We start from the raw sequence: 17,576 nt of genomic DNA, 5'->3' as shown, positions 1-17,576 counted from the left end.
ACTCGCCCCGAGACCGCTTCTACCGGCCAATAGAAGCAGCTGGTGACTCTGCCTTTGGGGAGCTTCCATTGGCCAATAGAAACGGCCTCGTGGTAAAGCGAGTGCGCATGGGCACTTGCCCCAAAGTTGCTTCTACCGGCCGATAGAAGCAGCTGGTGACTCTGCCTTCAGGGAGCTTCTATCGGCTGATGTTCTATCGGCAGTAGATCAGGATATTCTAGCCTAGGCTACCTGCATGGTGCTCCTAATGGCAAGTTTTCTCCCCACTTCCCTCCCCCCCCCCATTTCTCTTCACCTTATGTAGTTCTAACAAACGATGTGAGAAATAGTGGGGAAACGCATGGTTTAAATAGGCCTAAATTTGGAGGGAGGGGCTTAATTTCACCTCATGCCTAGAAATCATGCTGGGCCTTCCTATTGGTGGAGGCCGTATTGTTGGAGAAACACGGTATTTCCAGTCCTGCCCCGCAGGCCAGATTTAAGCACTCCACGGCCCTTGAGTTTGACATCCCTGTTCTAGAACATTGAAGTTTCTGGTAAGTGTTCCCTCTGACCTTCTCAGTCAATTTTACCTCTTGCCTTATGAACTAACTCACATAGCAGTTGTGTTTCAGACAATTCCAATTATTGTGCAGGTACATTTTCCTAATTATAAAGTAGTCCAAATGCAGGTAATGCCACATAGCATTGCAGTATTCGTGTGTTCAAAGTTCACGAAGATACATACACACATAAAATGTGAAAATTCCCAAAGATCAGCATACAGAACGTGTGTCGAAATATAAACGAGGACTGCCTGTAACAGTGACACACAATATTGCATTAGAAATCATGAAAAGATGGGCAAACCTTACCCTCCAAAGTGTTCCGGAAACTGAAGTTAGCCATCTTATCCATCGTCCCAGTTTCATATTGCGTCAGACTTAAGCAAAATTCAACGTCAGCTGAAGTTGGAAGCCGAGGCGTTCTTCTTTGGTCGTGGTTCCCCGGATTTCGAAGGACAGGCCCTTCGTTTGTTCCATTACAAAGTGCTTGGCGGCTATTGTACTCTTCGGATTGGGTGCAGATGACCTAGAAGAGGATACAGACAGTGACACGGGGTTGGGACGAGACCTTTGGGACCAGGAAAACTGTTTTCAAAATCATGAAGTTCCAGCTCAGATCAGGAGATCTGTGCCGATAAACAAGCATCTCAAATTTCTTTCATAAAATCAATAAGCGTGGGTATCATACGGGGACTTCAAACCTGGTAAGTTTAAGACTTCTGGATTTCAAATCCCAGAATACCCCAGCCAGCTATGCTGGTTGAAGTCCAGAAATCTTAAAAGCTGTCAACTTTGGAAACCCCTGCTATAAAAAATGCATGTCCCAATCCATGTTTATTCATTTGTATGTAAACAAATAAATATATTTCCATCAAATATCACTGACGCTGTTGCAGTCTGTTCAGTTAAATTATACCTTTTTTATATTCTAGTGCAGGAGTGTCAAATTCAATTTCATTGAGGGCCACATCAGGGTTGTGTTGAGTGGGGCTGGGGTGGGTGTGGCCAGTTTGATGTCACTCATGTCAGGGGTGTCTTTGGTGGCCAGTGAAAATGGGCTCCCAAGCTCCGTTTCAGCTGCAACGGCCTCTGTGGGCTCCCAAGCTCTGTTTTCACTGGCAGAGGGACTGGGGGGGGGGGGTGTCAGTCCTTCACTGTTTCTAGGGTCTAAGAAACAGATCTAAGCACCTCTCAGGCTGCAACTGGCCCCTGGGCCTTGAGTTTGACACCCCTGTTCTAGTGGAATATTCCAGTTTGATAGGAATAGATATTTTCTCATTGCTCCCTACTGAATGTATACACATCTTATTTCAAATACTTGAAATGATATGGAGCAAGCAATACATCAATACAAATATTCATTCTTCAAACAATGTCTTAGTTCAATAATACTACAAACGGTGGACATTAGAAAACACTTTGTGTGGTCCTTGGTGATTTTTGACCTCATGCTTCAACCCTGAGCTACATATATTTTGTTCTATTGGTATACAACATTATCCTGTGAATTCATTCTACATACCCCTTCCACAGGTGTTAAATTTCAATTTCCATTATCTCCCACTTAACATGCCAGGTTCATTCATTGTATGGAACTTAAAAATGAATATTATGGAATCAGAAATCTAATACAAAATGAAATGCATGCAGTTAACGAAGGTTACTCTCATTGTGTTTAATGAGACTTGATCCCAGGAAGATATGCATTTCGTAGCAATTTGGGAAGATACACATAATGGAAAAAGTGTGTTTGATGCAAAGATCAAAGACGCACAATGCAATCTCATCATTTAGGACACTCCATAAATAGTAGTTGCATGCAGCATATGTCTATGGAGATCCAAGTCATGGTTGGCCCAAAGGTGCTTTTTTCAGGGGGCAACTCAATTTTCTTGGTTTTTTTTTTTTTTTTTGAAGATGTTTCGCTTCTCATCCTAGAAGCTTCTTCAGCTCTGCCAGGATAGTGGGGAATGGAAGGATTTATATTCCTTGCAGACAGCTTGTCCTTTGCATCCTTTTAGAGGGTTGTTGAAGTATTTGGAGGTTTATTTGTGTCCTCAAGGGCACCTGAATGATGCTCCTGGTTCTTGTAGTCTGCAATTTTTAATCGCTCTGGAAATCCATTCCTACTCCCACGGGGAATCCTTCCATTCCCCACTATCCTGGCAGAGCTGAAGAAGCTTCTTGGACGAAAAGCAAAATGTCTTCAAAAGAAAAAAACAAGAAAGTCCAATTGCTTCTTGAAAAAGAAAAAACACCTTTGAGATTCAACTGGAAGGTGCCTCCTGTTGTTCAGCTGTTGACTTGTCCATTTATTTTTGACTCTTTTTTATTCTTCTTGGAGTCCAAAATATTCTCAGCCATTCTTTTTCCAGCCTTGCAGTCAAAAGCTTCAGTTCCACTTCATTCAGCCTTTCTGATGATCTGGCATTTAGAAAGCTCTGTTACAACTGGGAAAATCATAAGCCTGACCGTCCATATCTTTGCTGTCAGGGGATGTCTCTCCACTTTGATATTTTGACTGGATTTCTCAAAGACGTTTTCCCCCAAGCAGCTGTCATCTCTTTGTCACGGGGCTACAGTCACAATCCAGTGAATCTGTAAATCTAGGAAGATAGCATCTCTTTTTATTCTTCCTATTTTCATTGAGTGTGCATTGCCCGCTAACACAGGCTTCTTGGTTGTTTAATACTGAGCAGCGATTTTTGCATTCTTTTCTAGAATAGAATAGAAATAGAAATAATAGAATAGAAATAGAAATAACAGAATAGGAGTAGAGTAGAGTCGAATCAAACAGAATTGAATCAAATAGAATCGAATCAAATAGAATAGAACAGAACAACAGAACAGAACAGAACAGAACAGCACAACAGAATCACAAATAGAATCAGGAACAGAACAGAATAGAACAGAACAGAACCAGGAATAGAGTCAGAAATAGAATTAAGAATAGAATGGAATGGAACGGAACAGAATGGAACAGAATAGAATAATCACTTTATTGTCACTTTGAATATACACTAATCAGCATACTTAAAAATAAAATTTCATTGTATGCAAATCTCAAAGGGTCACCACCTCCAATATACAATACATAAACATGACAAGATAAATAAATAGCAAATTATACATATACTCACATATATTATATGACACATAGGAACAACACAGTATAGTTCAGATGTATATGGCGATAAAACCAAATCTTGTGAGTTTACCAGATGGATGACACAGGGAACAAAGCTGTTACAGAATCTGGTAGTTCTGTTAGAAATACTTTGAACCCTCCTCCCAGGGGGGATCAACAGAAACAGACTGTAAAGTGGGTGTGTGGGGTCTCTAACAATGCTTTGAGCTCTAATCACATAGTGCTTATAAGCACTACCCCGAATAACAGGAAGTGAGCTTCCTATAATCTTCTCCACTGTCCTCATCACTCTCTGTATGGACTTTCTATTTGAAGTACTGCTTCCACCAAACAGGGATGCAGTTTGTGAAAATGGTCTCAATTGTGCCTCTGTAAAAAGTGGCCAGGACAGAAAGAGAAAGAGGTGCTCTCCTCATCTGATGCAGGAAATGCAGATGTTTGGTTTGCATGCTTCACTAAGGATGACGAACAGAGAGACCAATTCAGATTGTTAGTTATCTGCACCCCCGGATACTTAATACTGTTGACCACCTCTACAGCTGCATCCTTGACACTAAGTAGAGTATCTAAAGAATGAAGACATTTCTTAGATGAGAAGCAAAACCTCTTCAAGGAAAAAAAAACAAGGAAGTCTAGTTGCCTTTTGAAAAAGCACCTAAGCTGATATTTTCTCAACTCCTGCAAGTTGATGCTAGGAATATTTTCTTGGGATGATGATTGTTGATTTATTTATTGCAATTATTTGTTTGCCGCAAACATCTCTGCTTGAAGTTTCATTCCACGTACAAGAATGCCTAGCGTTATTTGAGGGATCAAATCTGCATACATATCTGCAATTTCACGTTCTTCACTATTCTTCTGTATATTCTCACTATCACATCTTTATAACTATTTTCCCCAGTAGTTCTTTGCTTTCTTTGTCTTCTATTGTATTTATCTTTACATAAAAATTCCTTTGATATTTTCTTAATCTTAATCCTTTTCTTTAATCTCCTGCCTTTCCTTTTTGGGTTACTTGCATTATAAATATAAAGCTTTGTCTTTTCTTACTCTTCCCTGGCACTCTGTGTTTAGGTGGGCATTTTCCCCGTTTTCCTATTCATTGTCTTTTTTTTCTCCTGATTTCAATGTATCAGCACATTCTACTTTGTATATTTGGGGACATTTTGGTTTGTTGCTTTCTTATGAATCTACACCAGTGATGGCTAACCTATGACACGCGTGTCACTCGTGACACGCCAAGGCACTTTGACTGACACGCCTGTTGGTGTGGGGAAAACCTTCACATTTAGAGGCTGCCTGTGCTCTGCTCCAATCCCTGCTCCCTGCTTGTTGCGTGGAGGCGTGGTGTCACCGCTGCCACAAGATCTCTGCAGCAGAGAACCAGTTTTAACCGCCATAAACTGAGGTTTGTCAGTTTCATTACCTCAGGAATGCTACAGGAGGAAAGGAGATCCATGAGGTTCACAGCCCTGTAAGGTGGCCTTCCGATCCCCACATCCTGCACCTACAGCCCTGAGACCAGGGAGACGAGTTTCACAGCCCTGTGTGATCACCCCAGCCCAGTCCATCATAAACCAAATTATTGATATTTCTTGAAGTGACACACGACCCGAGGAAGGCTACACTTTTTCCCGATTTTTGACACACCAAGCTGAAAAGGTTAGCCATCACTGCTCTACACATTTCCCTCCAGAGTTCATCAGATCCCCTGTTTATCAAGTGTAATCCGTTCCTTCCTTTTCCTTCAGTAATTATATGGAATTATATGGAAATTGCTGTATCTTGTTGGCCTGAAGATTTGGCTTATTTTCTTCAGTTTAAGTTGTAGTTTTGAAAAAAAAAATGTTTGTGAGACATAATCAACAACTGGTTTACTTTTTATTAACTCAATAGAATGTCTCCAACTTTGCAATCAATATAATGTTGTGCTGATCCACCAGTATGTAGAAGGATCATTTAACATGCTTGGTGGATTTGCAAAAAAAAAAAAAAAAAGCCAGAAATGACTAGGTTCAAATATACATAATGAGCCACAGTGGCGCAGTGGTTAGAGTGCAGCACTGCAGGCTACTTCTGCTGCCTGATGGCTGCCTGCAATTTGACGGTTCAAATCTCACCAGCTCAAGGTTGACTCAGCCTTCCATCCTTCCGAGGTGGGTAAAATGAGGATCCAGATTGTTGGGGGCAATAGGCTGACATTGCAAACTGCTTAGAGAGGGCTTTAAAGCACTGTGAAGCGGTATATAAGTCCAAATGCTATTGTTATTGCTATGATAAAAAGAACCTCTTTAACACATTCTTTGACTCAGTATTTGTAAACAGCAATGGATCATGCCCAGTATTTCCTAGTTGAACTGCAGACAACTACAATGATCTAATACATATCAATCTTACAGAAGACAATGTTGAAAAAGCACTACACAGTCTAAAACCATCTCTGTCTATTGGATCGGACGGAATATGTGCCTACTTCTCAGAAAAGCTATCCACTGCCACAGCCAAACCTCTAAGCATAATCTTTGAAAAATCTTTCAGGACCAGCTCCTTGCCAAAACTATGGTCACAAGCCACGGTCATCCCCATCTTCAAAAAGGGAGACCCCAGCCTAGCTGCAAATTGCAGGCCAATCTCTTTAAGTCATGGAATCAATTATTAACCAATCCATCACCCTCCACTTAGAAACAAACAACCTACTCTCTAATAAACAATTTGGTTTCAGGAAAAAACTATCATGTAAACTGCAACTCTTACACTGCAAAATCATATGGACTACACAACTCAATCAGGGCAAAGCAATAGATGCAATCTACATAGATTTCTGTAAAGCCTTTGATTCAGTGGTACATGACAAACTACTCCTAAAACCAAAATCTTACGGTATGTCTGGACACCTGCATAACTGGATAGAAGCATTCCTGTCAAACAGACAACAAATGGTCAAAATTGAGAGTGTCCTATCAAATTCTGTACCTGTCAACAGTGGTGTCCCCCAAGGCAGTGTTCTAGGACCAACTCTCTTCATACTCTACATAAATGACCTCTGTGATCATATCAAGAGCAACTGCGTTCTCTTCGCTGATGATGTAAAGCTATTCAACACCACAGACAATACTGCTACCCTTCAAAAAGACCTCGACTATGTATCAGAATGGTCAAACAAATGGCAACTTCAAATCTCAACAAATAAATGCTCTATCTTACATATTGGCAAAAAAAATCAGAAAATAAAATACAGGCTGAATACTCAAGACCTTGTTGATGATCCAAACTCAAGGATCTTGGAGTACTCATCTCAAATGACCTAAGTACTAGAGCCCACTATAACTATATAGCCAAAAAGGCATTAAAAGTTGTTAACCTAATCTTACATAGCTTTTTCTCTGGTAATATCACACTACTAACTAGAGCATACAAAACATTTGCTAGACCAATACTCGAATACAGCTCATCAGTCTGGAACCCGTATTATGTATCTGATATTAGCACAGTTGAGAAAGTCCAGAAATATTTCACAAGAAGAGTTCTCCACTCCTCTACTCATTGCAGAATACCTTATGCCACCAGACTTGAAATTCTAGACCTAGAAAACCTAGAACTATGCCGCCTTCGGTCCGATCTAAGTATAGTATATAAAATCATACATTGCAATTTCCTACCAGTCAATGAATACTTCAGCTTCAACCATAACAACACAAGAGCATACAATAGATACAAACTCAAGGTTAACCGCACCAAACTTGATTGCAGGAAATGCGACTTCAGCAACAGAGTGGTCAATGTCTGGAATACTCTACCTGACTCTGTGGTTTTTTTCCCCAAACCCCCAAAACTTTAACCTTAGACTGTCTACTATTAACCTCACCCCTTTCCTAACAGGTCTGTAGGGGGAGTGCATAAGCGCACCAACGTGCCTACCGTCCCTGTCCTATTGTTTCTTTTATGCATTTTTATTATATGTATCCATGCATTCTTAACTATGTTTTTACTTATACCTATTATCTTGTAAGCAATTGACAAATAAAAATAAAATAAAATAAAAAATAAATAAATAAATTTTAAAGATCAATAGTCATCATTTTTCTTGCTGGAATTAAAAGTAGTAATCAACTTACACAACCACAACCAAGCCCAAAATTTATATGGCTAAGCAAGAAAGCTGTTAAGTGAGTTCTGACCCATTTCCAACCTTTCTTGCCATGGTCGTTAAGAGAATCACTGCCGTTGTTAAGTAAGTAACCCGGTGGTTAAGCGAATTCAGCTTCCCCATTGACTTTGCTTCTCAGAAGATTACAAAAGGGGATTACGTGACCCCCAGGACACTGCAGCAGTCATAAATGTGAGCCAGTTGCCAAGCATTGAATTTTGATCACGTGACCATGAGGATGCTACAGTGGTCATAAGTGTGAAAAAACCATCATAAGTCACTTTTTTCGGTGCTCTTGTAACTTTGAATGGACACTAAACAAAAGGCTGTAAGTCAAGAACTACCTGTAATGGATAGTCAATTAGATTATTTCTATGCAAGATTATTTTTATATCTGAGTGTTGCTGTGAGACTATTACATGCACAAGAATGGAAAGAATCAGTAATACCCACAATGGAGGAATGGTTCATGAAGATGACAGAATGAGCAGAGATGGCAAAAATTAACTTGTTTGATTAAAGAAAGAGCCACAACTACATCTATCATCCCAAAGGTGCTTTTTTTTTTCAAGAGGCAACTGGACTTTCTGTTTTTTCTTTGAAGATGTTTCGCTTCTTATCCAAGAAGCTTCTTGGATGAGAAGCAAAACTTCTTCAAAAGAAAAAAAAAACCAGAAATCCCAGTTGCCTCTTGAAAAAAAAGCACCTTTGGGACAACCATGACCTGGATGACTGAGAATTTCCATAGATATCTATCACATCTATCAGTGACTGGAAACCCCTTATGGACTTTTTGCTGGGGGAAAAAAGAGAAGAACTTGCTTGTGAATTATGGGTCTGAAGATGAATAAAATTTAGTTCATGGAAAAAAAGAAAATTGTGATTTAACCGTACAGAGGATGAAAAAAATGCATTTATAACTGCTGTCAAAAAGATCAGAAGCTATTTCTTTATAATGTTTTTTTCTTTGTTTGTCTGTTTTCTTTCTTATTGATTTACTTTTCTCTCTTTTTTATTTTCTTAGCTTCTTTTCTAATAGTCGTATTGTTTAACATTTCTTCAATAAAAATATATTTTTCCTTACTGATATGCTTTTCTTTCTTATTTTCTTGCTTCATTCTAATAGTTGTATCGTTTAACATTTCTTCAACAAAAAGTATATTTTTTTAAAAAAAAAAATCAAGTTTGCCCTAATTTAAAGTATACCTATCTCAAAAGTTCTTTTTTCCTCTAGATACATTGACAATGGAGCATCCTTTGGGCTTTCATTCATACTCATCATAAATAGCAATGCTACTTTGAATATTTTTCTGGTATGTTTAAAAACTGAATGGGTAGTATCCATTTTAGAGAAAGAAAAGATTGGCTTTCTCCGTTTGAAACAAACAGTGTCATCACGTAGCATATTCATCAAAGGAAGGCATGTATCTTATGCGTTGAAAAAACAGCCATCTTAGCTTTAGATAAAGAGACATTTGTTTAGCTATAAATAAGAAGGCATCCGCTTTCAACTGAGATAAGGAAACCTTTGTTTGTAATAATCTAGTACATTCCATTCTCTTGATAATGATTGGCTAAATTTCTAAACTTTGGAGCCCTATGGAAAGGCAAATACAGAGAACGTGTCTAGTTTGATGAAAAGAAAGACTAGGGGTGACATGATAGGAATCTTCCAATATCTAAGGGGTTTGCCACAAAGAAGAGGGAGGTCAACCTGTTTTCCCAAGCACCTGAAGGCAGGATAAGAAGCAATGGATGGAAACTAATCAAGGAGAGAAGCAACCTAGAACTCAGGAGAATTAACCTATGGGACAATTAACCTATGGAACGGCTTGCCTTCATTAGTTGTGGATGCTCGCTCCATCTCTAGAGGTTTTAAAGAAAAGATTGGAAAACCATTTGTCTGAAATGGTACTGAGTTTCCTGCTTGAGCAGAACATTGGACTAGATCAGGGGTCGCCAACCTTTTGGACCTCAGGGACCACCAAACTCATAATTTTAAATCTCACGGACCAGAGACCCTGGGAAAATCCCCCCCAAAAAAAAGTCTGCAGGAAAATTCTCCACCCCGTTTTCCTACCGATCATTCTTTATTTGGGATCATAGGATACCATCTCCAGCTCCGTTCTCGGGGGCGGGGAGAGAGACTTTTGGCTTCGTGCAAGGAAAGCAGCAGAAGTCTTTCTTTCTCTCCCCCAAACTCCACCAGAAATGAGTCTTTGGGAGACTTGTCATGCCCGTGCAGCCTCTTGGAGCGGGATGCCTTGCAGGGTCCCAAGGACTCATTTCTGGCAGAGTTTGCTTCTTTAGTCAGAGCTGTAAGAAGCTTCTTGGATAGAGAAGAGAAACATCTTCCAGGAAAAACAAAGTCCACTTGCCTTTTGGAAAAGCACCTTTGGGACAGTGGTGGTATTCAAAATATTTTTACTACTGGTTCTGTGGCGGTGGCTTGGTGGCCATGGTGTGGCTTGGTGGGCATGGCCTGGTGGACGTGGCAGGATTCTATAAAATCCCCACTTCTACCCTACTCCAGGGGGGTAAAATCCCCACTTCTACCCTACTCCAGGGGAAGGATATACTGCAAAATCTCCATTTCCACCTCCTTCCACCCCACTAACCAGCTTTCCAGCTCCATTCTCCTGTGCAGGGCAACAAAAGAAGACCCAGCTGATCAGCTGGGACTCAACGGGAGGCAGAGAATAGATGGGGACGGGGCCAGCCAGAGGTGGTATTTGTCGGTTCTCTGAACGACTCAAAATTTCTGCTACTGGTTCATCAGAACTGGTCAGAACTGGGTGAATACCACCTCTGCTTTGGGTTAACCATGACCTGGGTGACCGAGAATCTTCATAGACACATACTTCTACTGGCACAGCCTAAAGCCAGATTCGATTTTTGAACCATGCTGCTCTGACATCCTCATTACTCAATATTCTTTTTCAGACTATTAAAGTACCTACTGGATGCTCCAATTTCCTACCAAGGACCAAATGTTTAGAAAGAGAAGCTCACAGGACTCTCTGTTGCTCAGTGCCAAATGAGATTCAATACTCATGTTTGTTTTCTTCCTCATTCTCTCCTGTCCTTTGTGCACTGTGTCAACAAGGAACAATTTTACCATCACTGTCAGAATTACTGCAAAGAAGTAAGTCAAAATCTGGCCTTCCCTTCATGTTGTTATGACAACAGTACTTCTTCCTGGCACATTTTGACATTCCGAAGGAACTCCCACCTCTCCTTCCTTTCTAACCTTTCTATTAGCGTGTTTTCATAGTTATAAATAAAGATTTCAAAAGTACAGAATACCAAACATATCCCACACAGCACCGATTGTCAGGCTACAAGTTGATACGGCGAGAGACAGTTCTAAAAGTCAATCGTTGTTTAATGTTCAGAATTTTGATTCCTCCTAATTAGAGAGAGAGCTGCTGCTCTTGAATAGGGAATTTTAGGGGAGATTGCATTGAATTCTCGGATAGATTTATTCGGCCCAGCCACTTTGTGAAAATGAAGCTCATAAATGAGTTTAGACAAGGAAGTGGGAGCAAGCTCAAATGAAATTATCTCACCAAGTTAAAAAAAAAAAAAAAGGCATCTTTCCCCAAACCCCTGTACATTTTTTTCACCTCATTTTTATGCCTCTGAAACTTTAGAGATTAACGAAGCAAGATTCACTTTGTCAAGATGAATTGTCAGGACGAATTGCTTTTTTTCCAGGGGCATGGAGGTGTGTGCTTGTGGGTTTGTGCATAAATAACTCTACAATGAAAAACAGAAAGAGTCCAGTAGCACCTCCCCAATGCTAGGACAAGGTCAGCTGTTTAATGTGGGTTGTCCCAAATGTGTTTTTTTCAGGAGGCAACTGGACTTTTCTTGATTTTTTTTTCTTCGAAGACGTTTCACTTCTCATCCAAGAAGCTTTTTCAGCTCTGACAGGGTAGTGGCGAAAGGAAGGATTTATATTCCTTTCTGACAGCTGCTCATTTGCATCCTTTTAGAGGGTTGTTGGAGCACTTGGAGGTTTACCTGTGTCTTCATTTGGGACAACCCACATAAAACAGCTGACCTTGTCCTAGCATTGGGGAGGTGCTACTGAACTCTTTCTGTTTTTCATTGTAGAGTTATTTATGCACAAACCCACAAGCACATACCTCCATGCCCCTGGAAAAAAAGCAAGGGTCACCTGAGTGGTGATCCTGGTTTCTGCAGTCTGCAAAATGCCAACTCTAGTGTAGCCATGTGGTGATAATGTGGCCAACCAACCATCATTACCATCGTCCATCCTCAATCCTCCTCCTCCTCCTCCTCCTCCTCCTCCTCCTTTACCTTCAAGTTCTTTTTATGTTTCTCCTCACATACCCAGCCCTCATTCCCAGAAACTAAGTGGACAGAATTATCCACTCCTACAGAGCCATTGACATGACTTTGAACACCATTCAATTCCTCAAAACAGACTATACATTATTCACGATCATCTACCGGTATTTGCCTGTCTTAAAATTTCTAGTGCAATTTTTCCGTCTTTGATAAACTTTTTATCAACTTACACAAATTCATCTACTTGATTATTTCCACTTATGTATGACTTCTAATCCCTCGCTACATTATTCCTGCCCATGATAACTCCTTTGATTGGTACGTTACTTTTCAGATACGCTCTCTTCATTGTACCATCTAATCTAATACTTCTCACAAATTATTCAGGATCTCAGACCTGCATATAAGTCAGAGGTGGTATTCAGCAGGTTCTGACCAGTTCTGGAGAACCAGTAGTGGAGATTTTGACTAGTTCGAAGAACCAGCAAATACCACCTCTGACTGGCCCCGCCCACATCTATTCTCTGCCTCCCGAGTCCCAGCTGATCGGCTGGGTCTTCTTTTGTTGCGCTGAAAAGGAGAATGGAGCTGGAAAGCAGGTTAGTGGGGTGGGGAGGGAATGGGATTTTGCAGTATCCTTCCCCCAGGAGTGGGGAGGGAATGGGGATTTTACAGTATCCTTCCCCTGCCACGCCCACCAAGCCAAGCCCACAGAACTGGTAGTAAAAATTTTTGAATCCCACCATTGATACAAGTGTACATCTGTATTCATGTCCACTTTTCTACTGAAACAACAAGAAATATTTTTATATTCATCTAATAACAGAATATGATTTATTTATTCTAACAAATTTATTAATTTATAGCTTTCATCATTCACACATTAGATAATCGTAAGCTTTCATATGGCCTGATCACCACTAGATGGCTCCATTAGAAGAGGGGTCCCTAGTACTCACTAAATCTTGCAGAATAGCACTGATGATGTTACCTAGTTGGGTAATGAAACATCTATAAGAAAACAACTAAGCTCAGAGATCACTAAAGACCCCTCATTTCAAAACTGAGCTACAAATATTCTCCTTTATTGGGACCCATAGATTTTGAATTCTACTGTCATTATAGCAATAGCACTTAGACTTATATACCTCTTTACAATGCTTTACAGTCCTCTCTAAGTGGTTTACAGAGTCAGCCTCTTGCCCCCAACAATTATTATGGTTTTAATCAGTTCAGGTTTTTACATTTTTTTAGTGTTTTGTTTAGCAATACATAAAAGATGCCAGCTTTACTCATACCAATGCCATTTGAAGAATTCCCTGCTGATGTTAAGGGTAGTACTGTCAGTCTGGACACATTTTAGCCAGTATGCCAAAAGAATGATCAAAATCAAGGTTTAATTAAACATGCTCATGCTATCACTCGCAAGCCAGGATATGCAACTTAGAGATTGCCTTTCAAACCAACACACCAATGTTTGAATCTCACCAATCTGAGTATATGAAGCAACCCAGCACAATTAATTTTGATTTATCAACTGATGTAAACTATCAGTTAATAAATCAAAAATTAACCAAACCCTCTTGAGACTATTGGTATCACTCTCTTGTCCATAGATGGTGTCATTTTAATTGTACAAAGGAAAGTTACTCAGAACACACATGTGAGTTTAATATTTAGCACCCTTCTGCAATTCAGCACATATTAAAGAAAAGTGAAGTAATTATTTCTCTCAGCCTTGGTGATACCATGTGAAATGACACTTCAGGACAAAATATTTCCAGAAGGATAATGCCAGGTAAAAGAAGGGTTAGAGCAAGGCAACTAAATGGATTCAAGACTTGAGAGGAAGTCTCATGAAGGACAAAACTGAAGTAACTTGGAATGTCCAATCTGGAGAATGAAGGCTATGAGGAGACGTGATAGACACGTTCAGGTTCAAAAAGTGAAGCTAGACAAAAGATCATCAACCAGTCTTTCCATTGCTTCAGGACCAGAAATAACGAGGATAGTGTCAACTCTGAAGCTGTCCTGACAGAGGCCATCTTGGAGGCTTCAGTATTGCCACAGCTGGTGCTGAGGGCTAGGGAGGTGGGGAATAGAGACAGCTGGGGTTTTGTAGCCCAAACAAAATACAGTGGAGCCTTGAATTGTGACCGTAATCCATTCCAAGATTTCGGCTGCATTCCGATTTGATTGTGACCAGAAGCACGACCGTCTGTGCAGTGTGGACAAAACAAACAAACAAACAAAAATTGGTGCTGAAGGGGAAATCAGTGCGGAAAGGGAATCTTTCCGTACTGATTTTGTTTGCCACCTGATTTTTGAATCGTAACCCAATTCAAAAATCAGGTGGATTTTTTGTTTGCTACCTGATTTGGTCATGAACAGAATCGTTGAGGTTCCACTGTAATTTCCCCTGAGAACCAAGGACATTCCCACTGGTGGCTGAAAAGAGGAGGAATTAAGTTTCCAAGCAACCGGACAGCACCTCGATTGGACCCTGGGACTGTCTGGGAAAGGAGGGGAAAGTTTTACTTTTAATGAGGTGAAAATGGCAGAAACCTTTAGAGTCAGTTTTCACCAGTCTATGCCAATATGATCTGTCCAATAAACCTGTTCTTTGAGGAATCTGCTTGCCTCAGAGTTCTATTTGCTATGGGTATATTACTTGGAAACCCTGACAAGTAGATTGGAGCTAACTAGTTTTTCTTTAAACTTAAGGGGGAGTGGGGGAAATCTCCCAACTGTACATTCTCAAAAAAGGGAAATCTGGGTTTTTCCCCTCTGAAGGAGTTTTTAAGAAAAGGTGGAACAGCTACCTCTTGAGGATGGTTTCTCATTGCACATTGCAAATAGTTGCAGACTTTTGTGGAGTTTTCCAACTCAGCAGTGTTGCGATCCCATGAACTGCAAGAACAGAACAGAATAACAGAGTTGGAAGGGACCTTGGAGGTCTTCTAGTCCAACCCCCCTGCTCAGGCCATTGACAAATGGTTATCCAATCTCTTCTTAAAAACTTCCAGTATTGGAGATGGGCAGCACATAAATCAACAGAGATTGTTTTAAATGCTTTTTAAAAAGTGATTAATAATCACAAGTCAAATGGCAAAGATAGGATGCCAAAGCAAAGGAGAGAGAAAGCTTGGAATGTTTTAGGAACTTGTTTTTAATTTTACATACGGGCAATCCTTGACTTATGATCAAAATTGAGCCCAAAATTTCTGTTGCTAAGCGAGACGTGTGTTAAGTGAGTTTTGTCCCATTTTACCATCTGTCTTGTCACCATTGCTAAGCGAATCACTGCGGCTGTTAAGTTAGGGACACATTTTTAAATTAAACCTGGTTTCCCCATTGATTCTGCTTGTCAGGTCACAAAAGGGGATCATATGACCCTGGGAAACTATGACCGTCATAAATAGGAGTCAGTTGCTAAGCATTTGAATTTTGATCAGGTGATCCTGAGGATGCCGCAGTGGTTATAAGTGTGAAAAACAGTCATAAGCCACTTTTTCCCTGCCGTTGGAACTTCAAACGGTCATTAAATGAACTGCTATAAGTCAAGGACTACCTATTGTTTTTTTCTATGCACAAAATATATATATATGTGGTGGAAGTTGAGGGGTATATTTTTTTTCTCCAGATTTTGTTCTATTGTACTTTATTAATTTCTTGGATTCTTTTTGTTAGTTTTTATTTTTTTATTTTTTATTTTTTGTTTTAAATATGATTTTACATTGTGTAAGCCACCTGGAGTCACCATGGGCGAATAGGCGGCAATATAATTTATATATATTTGTGTTTGTGTGTGTGTGTGTGTGTGTGTGTGTGTGTATGTATGTATATGTATATATGTATGTATATATATATGCGTGTGTGTATATATATGTGTGTATTATATACATACATACATACATGAAAGTCTGACTCACAGACGAACACAATACAGAAGCCTGATGATGGCAGATGAGATTCTGCTGAAATGTTGCTACAACTTTAAAAGCACAACTATAATGACGTGGGAAAATACCCGAACAAAGCTGAATACCACACACACACATAATAAAAATATGAATAGGTGTTCTCTTTGCCCAAATTTTATTGCTCTTTCTTTGTCTCCCCCCCCCCCGTCTCCATCTCCGTCCCCCCCACCACCCCCCGCATGTCCAGAAACAAATTAGTGGAAAATCTTCTCGCTGCAATTCCTCATTTTGCCTGCAAAATTCAGAGATTGAAATTTCACAGTCTGGGGAGGGGGAAAAAAATAGAGTTTCAAGATTTCTGCATTTTTATATATACACACCCTTCAAACTCTGAGATCCTTCCCCGCTCGCTCTGTCCTAACTGGAAACCTCACCTGTCATTGGAGTGGATTGCAATCAACATTTACCTTGAGGGAAAATGAAGTGTGTGTGTGTGAGAGAGAGAGAGAGAGAGAGAGAGAGAGTGAGTAAATGGTTTTTTTTAAAATAGCTTTGATGTCAAGAGCGGGTACCTCTTAAGCCTGCGAACCATGTGGAAAATACGGCTTTGCAAATTCGTTTAAGCGAAGGACTAACCACAGTTGGCTGAGGAAGACTTTAAAGGTTTGGGCGGGTTAGAGGAAGGAGAAGTCAGTATTTCACCAAGCGTTCAGAGTTATTGCAGTTTCCATGGCAACAACCTCCCGAGAATAAAGTATGGCCTCTTTTCTTTAGAAGAAAAGATATCTGAGTTGGAAATAGAAACTTCACAGATTTCCCTTCCCCTCCTCTCTCTTTCTCTCTCTTGAGGGTTCCCTGGGTTTCTCTTGTGTCTCTGTCAGAGTTTTATTTTGACGGGTGACTTCTGGTTATCCCTGTGAATCCCCCACACTTCACACTTTTGCCCTGGCAAAAGAACAAGCTTTTTTTAAAATAAATAAATAAATACTTTTTATGCACTTGCCAATGGGACGCCCTGAAAAAAAGAAAAGTCTCCATTCTCCTTTTTTTATTCTTCTTCTTTCTTGGGGTTTGGGATAATGCCTGACAGAATTCCAGCACAAAGGGCAGCCGAGTTGGGGTTGTTTTGACACCACAATGAGCCTCCAGCATTTCTTTCTTTCTTTTTTTTTAAAAAAGTGTGTTGAAAATGTGGTGTTTTTTCTCTTCTTCATCCAGCTTGCACTGATGTGATTCCAAGAAGTCCACCTAGTTTTTGAGTTGTTCCAAGGTGTGCAAACACTATTTTGGTGCATAGTATGATCAGTTCTGGCAGGAGGTAATAGAGACACCAAAAAGGAGAATATTTGTAGCTCGGGATTGAAATGAAAAGTCCTTGGTGTTCTCTGAGCTTGCTTGTTTTCTTGCAGACGTTTCATTACCCAACTAGTTAACACCATCAGTGCTAGTAAGGAGTGGGCTTTGCTCTCAGTTTATCTCCTAGTGGCTTGCCCTGT

General features: G+C 40.1%; 1 protein-coding gene across 2 annotated transcripts in view; it reads right to left on the bottom strand.

The window, feature by feature from the left end:
* TYR (tyrosinase) overlaps positions 1-17,576 on the bottom strand; it is a 60,482-nt gene that overhangs the window by 39,685 nt on the left and 3,221 nt on the right. For both annotated transcript variants that reach the window (XM_087937013.1, XM_026706883.2), the window contains exon 2: positions 855-1,071. In XM_087937013.1, the coding sequence (XP_087793139.1) occupies positions 855-1,071 (217 nt within the window). The remainder of the gene's footprint in view (positions 1-854; positions 1,072-17,576) is intronic.

The sequence above is a fragment of the Pseudonaja textilis genome, chromosome 7 (genome assembly GCF_049901715.1).
Source record: "Pseudonaja textilis isolate UNSWEBS1 chromosome 7, rPseTex1.2, whole genome shotgun sequence".
Classification (NCBI taxonomy): domain Eukaryota; kingdom Metazoa; phylum Chordata; class Lepidosauria; order Squamata; family Elapidae; genus Pseudonaja; species Pseudonaja textilis.
This window is presented reverse-complemented; position numbering and strand designations above follow the sequence as displayed.